Genomic DNA, 11,644 nt, shown 5'->3' with positions numbered 1-11,644 from the left:
GGTCAGTTACGTTTATTTTAACACTTGGGGCGGCATCAAAAGGGTTTTACTGCGCGGACATCGTGCGCTAATGCACTTCCCTCAAAAATTTTGTCCTCTATGTGTTAAAAAAATAATAGCAAGTGCCTACGTGATTAAGCCAAGTAACTAAGCCCAAAGGTTTGACTTCTTTGTTGCGCTATCAACGCAAAAATATGATTGGATATCGGCCTGAAATCTATCTAAAAAATGTTATGGATGTCAATGCTCCAGATTAATCACCGGCCCACCTCACGCAATATCTAAGACCCCCTCCACACGTATCCGAGTCACGAAGCAAGTTTTGTTTTACAGATACGGCTTCCGTCCACACGTATCCGATGAAGACGATTACTGAAATCGGAACTTTTCAAAAACGCTCTCCAGGGTAAAACTTTTTTAAACGCTTTGTACGCATGTACGTATGCATGGACGGACGAAAGTTGAACTTTTCGATAACGCTGTTTGGTTACACCTAGTTGAAATTCAAATTGAAGCCTTAAATCACTCAGCCGAGCAAAGTCAAACCCACAGACTAAGCCCAATGTATAACTTATACTTCTGCAATTTAATACCTGAGAGTGACAAGATTTTAATTTCTAGTTACAATGTCAGCCCTGGATCAAACATAAAGGCCACGAGGATAGGGGAAATTATTACCAACTAAAAAGGCTCATGATCATTCAACAAATTCTCCTTGTCAGCCCCTTGAGAAATGTATGGAGAGCAGAATGGATAATATGCATACTGATGTTAGGGTGTAACGGGTTAAAATAAGTTTTATATTTCTTTTCATTGACCTGTTTTGGATCGCGCACCGGACTTCGCTAAAAAGCAGGGACAGCTCGTAATCTAAATCGCTTGCTTAGACTAGTTTTAAGCGCATGTTATTTGTTTCCGGTCTTAGCTGCATAAAAGTGTGACGTCAGTCGATCAAGTTTTTCTACTAAACTATTAGTACTACTCAGGCACCTTAATCATTTGCAATATTGGATAAGGGAAATTGTTTGGTGGGTGTGTGTTTTTAATATTGATGATGCGTTGAAAGGTTGAGTCTGTCGCTTAACAACGTTGTGGTCCATAACAGCATAAACTCACTACTAATGGAAACAAATTTGTAGAAGGGAGGAGTAATATAAAATCTCATTCCTTCTGCTAAATCTTGGAAAAAACTAGTCAAGAGCATCACTTGCTGAGTGAATGGTTGGATGTTGTATCAAGCGAAAACCGAGAGAAAACATTAAGGTTTGTGTTAACGTTTCACGGACAAGCTACCGACAAGCTACCGACAGGTTACCGACACATTACCACAACAGTCGGCCGACTGTCGGCCGACTGTCGGTTCACTGTCGGCCGACAGGTAGCCTATATTTCGGGCAAAACCTGTCGGCCGTCTGTCGGCCAACTGTCGGCCGACAAACGGCCGACAGTCGGCCGACTGTCGGCCGACAGACGACCGACTGTCGGCCGACTGTCGGCCGACAGTTGACCGACAGTCGGCCGACAGTCGGCCGACAGGTTTTTTGGGGAGCTCTTCTTCACAATTACCGACCGATTGCGTTTCAGATCAAGATAAGACTTCATGTGATCAAGATCGTTTTGAATAGAAGACAAGTTAGACTGTAATCCTCGATAAAGTAATCAAGACCCGCGAAAGTTGGTAAGCAATAACTTGCTTTGTTATTATGTTATCTAGCTCGTAGTCGTTACTCAAAGTAAAATTTATCGCTCGTTTTTTATCTTTCCTTCGCTTCCTTTAATTGCCACGTGCTCGTTTCCAAAATCGAGATTATTCTTAAGCTTCTTAAGATCCTATTTGGTTTGGTGTTTATGGCATGCGCGTGTATCAACCTGATAATCGAATTTACAACTCTAGCTTGAAAAGAAACATTTAAAGCCTTAGCTTAATGACAAAAGTCATTTTGATAATATTACTATAGCAATAAATAGTCCGAACCTTACTCATCGCCCTTTTGATGGCTTTTAGTAACCTAGAAAAATTGTTTCTTCATCATTAAACTGTATCAATATGATGAAATGAAATGTGGATCTGTTCGAATATCTTGAGACACGTTGTTTTGAGTTGTTTTCAAGATGTTGGTGGATGAAAATTAGAGATACGTGGTATTGAGGTATAAACTTTGCACTGATATACTTTTTCTACCCGAAATACACCTGCATCTCAATAATTTTGTCCTATAGATTGCTGTATTTTTTAATTATGAAAATCGACGAGATGGGTCCTCTCTGATCACACTGGTTATGAATCGGGTTTGAGTTCCTTTAAATTGTCTGTCTAAATCTGACTAAACCTCCTCGTAACCTGTAGCAAGATAGAATTCCGTGAGCAAGATTATTGCTGGCAGTCGCCGTGTGCTCGACAAAATCTTCGAAATTAATTAAGTCCTTAATGTAATAAGCCTCCAAAGCAATCATTTAACTCCGTCAGTGTCTTGTTGTTATGACGGGCATCACCATTGAGATGTTAAATACATGCAACAAATCCGAACAACGAATAAGGTATTGCATCGGTCTGCATCAAATTATATACTCAATGACTTACAATCAACAGGCGAAATGCAAAGAAACTGCTAACCAGCACATCATCACACATCACCGGCTCAGATTGCCATGACAAAACAGACGTTTAACAAAAATCTGGAGAATGTCATTAACGATAGAACTCAATGAAAAGCACGGTAATTGCATGATCTGTCTCTCAGCGCTTTATTGATCGAGTTGAGGAAAGTAATTTCAAGTCCAAAGGGGGCCAATGTTTGGCTGGAAGGTCGAGTGGATGGACTCGATTGGTACGTAATCATTAGGGTTCTTTTAGACAATGTCGGCGACGAAGTCGCAAAAAGCGGCAGAAGACAATCAAAACAAAGAATGAGTTTAACGACCCTCTAGAGTTTATTGTGCTACAAACATAGTTGGCTTTCTTTCTCGGCTCTCGAAATAAACAAGTCATTCTTGATTCTGATTAAAGCGAAATCTTTTTGCCATATAATAAACTCTCTTGACCAAGCTTATTCAGTCTAGTTGGCTGGATGTTAACTTCGAGCTATAGGTCAGCGTTCTCATCGTTTTGACGTCTGTCGATTTGATGCCAAAAGTAAATCAGTGTAAGGGTTTGTAGCCAATGCTTCTCGATCTAGGTCTCAAGCAAATAAAAATACGCTGATTAATATCAGTGATTCCGCAATATGCCATGAATATTGGTCAGAGGATTCTTTGGTGCAGCAGCTGTCACTTTAACATCTCAATGTAAATGTCTGCAATAACAACAATGCACGATTACATTGAAAGCTACATATGGGACCGCACGTTATTACATTAAGGACTCACTTACATTTAGGATCAAATGTTATTATAACATAACCAGTAAATTTTTCTAATCAAATTCAATTGCGCGAGCATCCTTCATATTCCTATTGTGCACGTTCATGACGTCAGCAAACAAATCCCTCGAGAAAAAAAATTTTCTATCGGATTGAAAATGTTATAAAACAATTGGTTCATACGTCATCTGTGCGTTCATCGAGATATGAAGCACTTGGGAAGTTTGGAGAGCACTCAAGAAGCTAGAGTTGCAACTCTTACGCATCTTTCGTGCTCTCCAAACTTCCCGCGTGCTTCATATCTCGATGAACGCACAGATGACGTATGAACCAATTGTTACCCTTTGGAAAATGTTTTTTCTCGAGGGATTTGTTTGCTGACGTCATGAGCCTGCACAATAACGTAGGAACCAGTTGTTAATTAAATTAGGACTTTTATTGACTGTATTTTTTTATTCCTATGAGCAGTCGTAAATATTCCCATACAAACTCTCACAATTTCGAATTTCACCATGACATCTGGAGCTTGGGACGCTCTTGTGTGGGCGGAAAGTCAAGAGGAATGCTGCTAGCGGGAACGGGACCGTTCAGAAAATGTCTCGCATCAATGGTCATTAGAAGCATTCTGCGTACAGAAAAGCTTAAGAGTAGGATCAGTAGTATTTTATGGCGAATTCAAATAAGTGCACGCTGTAAAAGCAACCAGCGTACGAGTTATCAGGTCGAGTATGATAATAGTGTTAAGAGTCAAGTCCGAAGGATTTTAAACTAATGAATGAAGGGACTAAGTTTCTAAGGAAACTGTCGTGCTGCATCGGTGGGAGAGTGTAACAGGGTAATTTAGTATTATCAACTGAGTTGATAACGAAAACTAGCCACCGTTGAGAGTTAAACATTTGAAGTTTCGACACGGTGAGACTACACCATCTGTTCGTGGCTAATAATTGTTGGCGTGATATGAAAAAAATCTATGAGGGTCATGAAAAAAACTCCAAAAACTGCGTATCTAAATTATATCTCGGTCTGAATATGTCAGTACAGTCGAACCTCGATTATCCAGACTTTTCTCTGGTCCCGTTTTTTTCATGAATATTAATGTCCTTAGATGTTAAAAACTTTAGGAGGTAAAAAAATTCATAAATTATGTTAAAAGTCAGGAAAATTGTGTTTAAAACAGCGCATTACACGCTCTGCTTTCGAAAGATCGAGCGTTCGGAGACAAAAAGAGACAAGAAGCATTCTAATGCATTCAGCTGAATTTTGATTGGTTCAGCATTGTTTTATTGCTAAGGGAATGTCATGCTTGATCAGTTCGATGAGCGTGGGTTATGTAAACACACGAGACGATCATAACTCAATTGTCTCATTAATATTCATATTTTCGATTATCCGGACTCTCGATTATCCGGATTATTTACCCTAGTCCCACCGAGTCCGGATAATCGAGGTTCGACTGTAAAGATAAATGAAATGTTAATCAACTCATTTGTGGAAATTTTTCCGCCTTAATGGGCCATTTGAAGCATCCTTTTACGAAATTACTCTTGGCTGGATGCCGTTAGGAGAAGAAAGGAAAAAAGGCTTGCAACTTGGTGGCCGCCTGCCGCGACCTCCTTCACTTCAAACTGGAGTTAACGGCAAACCACTGAAAATCCCTCTAACTGGTAACGGTTGTTGATCGATGAGGAATTACTTTATCTCTTCACCTAATATGAGCTTCATCCTTCCAATATTTTCTGAGAAAATCGATGCTGAAATGACGAGTATAGCTTTCTCAGTATGATCGGTGCCAAAGGAATTCGAAATATGCAGGCCGTGTGAAATTTACCATACAGAGCAGCAACTGAAACGATCTACGTGCTTCGAATTCCTTTGTCACTGCGTTTGACACCTATCATATTTAGAAAGCTACATTCATCGCTAAAATCTCCCTAACCATTCTAAGCGGGGTATGGCAGTTTCAGGCATTTCCCTATAGAAAAAAAATTATCTTTCAAATTGGCACTCTTAATCCCCACGGTATCAATCACAGGCGGCCTAAGCTTCAGCTGTGAGATGATCATCTTCCGAAATAAGATTCATGGCGAAATCACACGAGATTTTCTTTGGGATTATATACGACCGCTTTTGAGAATAAAAAAAATACAGTCAAATTCTCATTAAAAACACCTCACCTTACTTCCACAATGCATCGCTTGTTATCTGACCACTAACTGTGTTGAAAAGAACCCATTTTAGCGATTTATTTGTCTCTAGAAGCCCTTCTCTTCTCTAAAGATTACTAGACATCTGTATTGTCTGTGTAACTTTAAAATGGAAATAATACTGTTTTGCAATGTATGAATTTTAGTCTCTTTAATATACTGGTAGTTTACCTTTGTGTGCGTTTCTGTATCTCTTTGTTTTTGTGTCCCTGACCTAAAAAATTTAAACATCTTTTCTTACAACTGGCTACCTGGCATTTTTAACTCTTAGGTTATTTCGGGCAGCCAGCGCCCCTATCATTGTCTGTACTATTATTATAAATTTTTCTTTCTTGTATATTTTGGGGTGAAAAAATAGAGTTGTCGTTGTTGTTGTTCTCACAGCTGGAGCTTAGGCCACGTGTGTATCAACGAGCGCTTTTCATTTAACTAATTTACTCGTTTTTTCGTCACCATATTCCCACCGATAGCGTAGCTCCATTTTCTGCCTAGCAACACTCACACAACCCCCATTCCTCCGATCGCTCTGACGAAGGGCTAACTCTCAAAATTTCAGCTTTTAAAACTCTTTACGGTAGCAAATTTACGTTCTCAACTCAGTTGATAATTATACTAAATTACTCTGATTTTAAACTAAAATTGCCACCATTACTACGGTTCCTCGACTTTTGATACTGTTTTGAAATTTTGAATTAAATTTTTGTTAAAAGTCTGCGCACCGTTACAGGCAGTTTCCAGTCCACAATTGATATGTAATCAATAGATTAAGCAATAAATATTAATTACAGCTGCTCAAACCGAATAGTAAAGTGAATTCGTCTAACCCGTTCGTTTGTGCAAATTAGTTTGTCACCAAATGCTGATAAGAATAACAACTCAGAACAGATACATCTTCACTACTGAATTTTCCACGTGAAAATTCCTAATTGACCGATGCTGCAAAGGTTAGCACTTTAAACCCTGATATCAGTAAGCATATTCTCCATACTGTTCTCTATACATTTCCCAAGGTGCTAACAAGGAGAATTTGTTTAACAATCAAGAGCCCAGAAGGCTCACTGTCCAGTTTTATTTTTCAGAGTCCAGCTTTGTTTTTTCAGAGTCCAGTTTTTTTTTCACAAACAAGTTTTGTTTTTTTTCACAATCCAGTTTTTTTTACATTCCAGTTTTTTTTCAGAGTCCAGTTTTGTTTTTCACAATCCAGTTTTATTTTTTCACATTCCAGTTTTTTTTCACAAACAAGTTTTGTTTCTTTTCACAATCCAGTTTTTTTTTACATTCTAGTTTTGTTTTTTAGAGTCCAGTTTTGTTTTATCACAATCTAGTTTTATCTTTTCACAATCCAGGTTTTTTTTTCAATCACGATCCAGTTTGATTTTTTCACAATTCAGTTTTGTTTTTTCACAGTCCAGTTTTGTCGTTTCACAGTCCAGTTTTACTTTTTCACGCGTGGTCTATGTACGGAAACCCCGACTGCAAAGAATTTAAGCTTCGATATGAAACTCAACGCTACACACATAAGTTATGCTGAAGTTGAGGTGTAGCGCCGTCAGAGACGATAAACACGTTCAGCCACTCACAAAATTCCAACCAAAAGTATTAACGAGGCTACATAGGATTTTTTGACTGCGCGAGATCTGGGTGTGAACGTAACGCGAGCTTCAAAAGTCTCAACATGCAAAACAAACATAGTAACTCGATACGATCGCATGGTTGTTATCTGAAAAGGCGTGTTAAAAACAGTTTAACACAATACAGTTTTAATGTGTTGGAATCTTAGGTTTCCAGCAACTGCACCCGTAATACCCATAGGCCTTCTACGCCTGAAAAAAGAGGTCAACCGAAAAGAAAACACCGTGGGAAAGATTGCCAAAAGGCGACTGATCGCGACAGATTCGAAAGTTTACGCAGGCTCAGATGTAGATCTTGGCGAAGTTCTATTCCATTACGCACTATTTTGTTACCAAGAAAATAGAGATCTTTCGAGTAAGATTTATCGCTTTTCCTTGGGTGGAATTTCCTAAGATTTGCTGGACCTTCCTAGTGCCTGTGGACAAAAAAAAATTCATCAGACCAAATTTGAGATAGAAGAAGAAAACACATTTTTTAATCGAAGTCTTCCTCGGCGTTGCCGTGCTCACTGCCTAAGGTCCCTGGTACTGTCAAGACATCGGGGCGACAGATGCTTTCCTGAGGCCATATGTATTGTAAATATGACGATTTATTCGGCCTCTCAATAAGACCCTTCGCATTTAGTTAGCTAGGATGTAGGTCGTTCCACTTTCGCCGACCAAGCTGAAATTGTTTTACATGAAGGGAAGCGGTGAAATTCTCATTCCCTTACCCCCTCCCCTTCTCTTTCCTACCTTAGCTATCACGCCCCTGATAACGAAGAAGATATCAACTGGATTGGTTCTAAAAAGGCTGAATACCGTCACCCCCCGTAACAATACCACTTAGGACAAACAAACAGACAAACAGAATTACAAAATCGGTACAAAACTAAAGGAATCTGAACAAAACGAGTACATGAGTTAAATTAATTATATTATTTATATTACTTTGCAGTTTCATCTGGAATTCTTTATCCTATTGAAAAATCAAGTTTTACAATGCAAATGAAACGCTTTTGCTATTTTAAACATTTTTCCAGGCCAATCGTCTTCTGTTTTATCCTCCTGGTGTCATACACTCTTGTTTTCACTCCTTTGATAGACCACCTGCCATTTCCTTCTTTAACAAAAACGAACAAAGCGAATAAATACGACGATTTCCGTCGAGAGTGGGTGCGTCAGCGCCGAGCACGCATGGACTGGCAAGCCATAATCAATCCGTGTTATGACAATATGGACTGGGGAAAAGTGAAGGCTGGCTGGGAAAAACCTAACAGAACCAATGCCTCTACAAGTGAGATAATATTTCAGGACATCAGGCCTGCGGGAGAGTATAGTAAGATTTTCATCCAATCAAAAACGTCGGATAATATAACAAAAGTCATTGGTGGAGACTCTTGGAGGGTCTACGTACGTGGTCCAGCAAACATTGCGGCGACTCTTTTTGATCACAATAATGGAACTTATGAAGCTCTGTTTCTTATCATGGAGCCTGGTATCTATCAGTTGTTGGTTTATCTGGATTATAGTCTGTGCGATGGATTCAAGGATCCACCACGTGACTGGTTTATTCAGGGCAACGCTCAAGGGAAATTTCAGCGAGAGGGTCTTCTAGGCCCCTTGGATGATTACTTGGTACAGCCCCTTCAGAGCGGAAGGCCTTTGGAGATAAACGTAACAAAGGTAGAGACGAACCTTTCCTTAGGTGGTAAGTAACCTGGTAGAAGGAAAAAAAATTTGCCATTAGCCGGTATGTAATAACCTGGCAGCGCTTGCCGCGAAATCGCCGTACAAGTAAATCTATCGCTTAGAGCGCTTTCCGATGGAGTGTCGTAAATCAATATCAGTGTAACCACAACGGTCAATCAAATGAAAGGCAATATTCATGAGCAGCCAATGAGCGCTCGAAGTGAAAACACACATTCCGGCATCGTCAAGCGCGGGAAACACATGTGACCAATTTACGATTGGTTTTGGCTTTAAATTTGATTGGTTGAGAAAGTGGCGTGAGTTTTCTGGACCAGTCACATGGTAAAGTAAAGGAAAACCAAAGGAATCTCGGATTTCTTCAAAAACATCGTATCTAACTGAAATTTCTAATCATTATTTCTTGCATCTTTGTTCTGCACAGACAAACTTCATTCTCTAGAATCGTGTTCTTCCACATGTAATAAGTTGTGGGATGGATTTGGTCGGTGGAGGAATGACAAATGGCGGCCATACCTTGAAGGTAAATACTGAACCGTCATTGGCCAAGTCAAATTAGAAGAACAAGCAAATATATCTATTTTTCCGGCAATGGTTTGCAATTAGTTTTGATAGTAAGACCTCGACGCAAAGTGTATTGTAAAAAATTGAAGAATTCCTCACCTCATTGGATATTTATCATCTTACAGAATCATACAACTGGTCTCCACCAGCAAATTACAGCTCCTCTGGAACTCTCTGGGTGTACGGTGATTCATTAGGGGTTCGTCTGTATCAGTCAATCAGCTCTCGAGCCCTATGTAGAAAGCTCTACTTTAAATGCAAAAACAGTTATAGTTGGCTCTATCCAATAATTAACGAGCAACAGAGCAGGACGAAAAACGATAACCTCGACTTCCGTGCTGAGGAGGTTTTGAAAGCCATTCGAAGCGTTCTTAATACGACTGAGTTACAGCAGCCTTCCAGTGTATTACTTTTAAACCTTGGACTTCACTATCCTGTCAGCGTCAATTTTATAACTTTCCAGAAGGTCATCGGACAAGTAATAAATTTGTTGAAAGAGACACAAGTTGACTTACAAGGCAGAGAAGTGCTAAAGTATAAGGCCAAGATCATTTGGAAATCAACTACAGCTTTATGTAAGCACAAGGGAAAGAAATTCAATCCAACAGATAGTAGATTCCTTACACCGCAGGTTTGTGCATATTGAAAGCCAATGCGTGTATTGATGACCAAAAAATCATAGCGGTCTTAAATTCAAACATTTCATCAGTTGTATGTTCAACTAGAAATTCTGTTCGAGCCATCTTATTTTGTCTTATTTTATTTCTTTTTCAGCGAGTTCTTCTATTCAGCGCCTACGCCATGTCAGCCATGTGTCAAGCGGGTTTTGAGGTCATAGACGTGTATCCAATGACAGATTCGTATCCGGGGGGTACGTTGGAAAATGACGTCGTTCACTATCCAAACAAAGTGTTTAATGCCTTAGAAACGCTTTTAGAGAATTACAAGGTTAACAGAAATCAAAGAATAGGAACGGATAATAGCAAGAGAAGAATTGAGAGATGTACCATCTGACAGTCTTTAATAGAAGTATAGGAACGGATAATAGCAAGAGAAGAATCGAGAGATGTACCATCTGACAGTCTTTAACTTGGCTTTGCACGACTTTTTACAAAGAATGGGTTTGAGTTATTCCCAGGCCTGCTTGTGTCTGACATGGTCGATACGAGACACGTTTTTTCTTCGGCAGAGGTTATATTTGGAGATTTGGTTCGATTTGTTCGGAGTAGGTCGATTCTTCTTTAATTTTTAATCTCTTTGACTAGAAGGCGTCTATTGATTTATAAGTTTTAGAGTGTACTTGTTTTTCAGCCAATAAGAAGAGCGTAATTTTTCATGTAAATTAACTGGTTTGAAATCATATGCGTGACTTCAAAAAGCAAAGCTTCGAGGGCAAATCTGGAAAAACCTGGCTTAATGTATTAAGTTTTGTGATTATTTGTTTATGATATGTAGTGATTATTTGTTCAAGGTATTGTAAAATGATCAGATTTGCAGAGTTTTTTCAAGGATAGAATTTGAGCTTTAAAGGGCTGAACCTCTTTCCAAACCTAATGATCACAAGAAGCTGATGAGATGAATAATCAAAATCACCGTTCGTTGTCATAAGAAGAAATCACAGCAATAGCAATAAGGACTGTGTTTCTATCTTCCAGCACTACCGGTACTCTTGCAAAAGTGAAATTCAAATACCTCAAAAACAGTTTTTACCCTACCTGAGGAAACAGTACTTGCTTCGATGCTGAATGAACAAAGTGAAAAGTCCCTGACCTAATCAAGATTGAAAAGTTAGCACTAAAACACTTTCTACTTATTCCTTAAGCAGGGAAGGACATTAACATGAGATGTAAGAAGTGTGACCTTCATTGAGCATAAAGACTGATGCCTGTTAGTATGATGCAACAGTCACTGACAGTGCAAAACCCGTGTCACCAAGAATCAGCTGCATGCTTGAAGCTGATCAAAATTGAGATAATGACACCAACTGGTACATGTAACAATGAAATTTATAAGCATTTACTTAAATGAATCCTAACTACTCAAAATTCCAACCATTGGGCTTTGCTTCCCAATCCCCAATCATAAACCATGGCAAATGGAAATTTCATTTATGCAGCACACCTTAATTGGCATATGGCAAAAAATAACTGTATGTCCTTTGAATCAAGTAAATGTACCTTTCACCAATGGCAAGAAA

The 11,644-nt window shown here is 39.1% G+C and overlaps 1 protein-coding gene across 1 annotated transcript; it reads left to right on the top strand.

Moving 5' to 3' along the window:
* Positions 1-8,295: 8,295 nt before the first annotated feature.
* On the top strand, positions 8,296-10,973 carry LOC113684091 (uncharacterized; the record flags this gene model as incomplete). The annotated part of the gene is made up of 4 exons (XM_089212627.1): positions 8,296-8,884; positions 9,308-9,406; positions 9,573-10,078; positions 10,222-10,973. Coding segments are annotated over 4 exons (1,434 nt in total), but the record flags the coding sequence as incomplete, so codon positions are not given.
* Between the last annotated feature and the right edge of the window lie 671 nt (positions 10,974-11,644).

This window comes from Pocillopora damicornis, chromosome 7, assembly GCF_964200805.1.
Source record: "Pocillopora damicornis chromosome 7, jaPocDami1.2, whole genome shotgun sequence".
Taxonomy (NCBI): domain Eukaryota; kingdom Metazoa; phylum Cnidaria; class Anthozoa; order Scleractinia; family Pocilloporidae; genus Pocillopora; species Pocillopora damicornis.
Note: the sequence above shows the minus strand (reverse complement) of the source record. Positions and strands in the feature narration are given on the sequence as shown.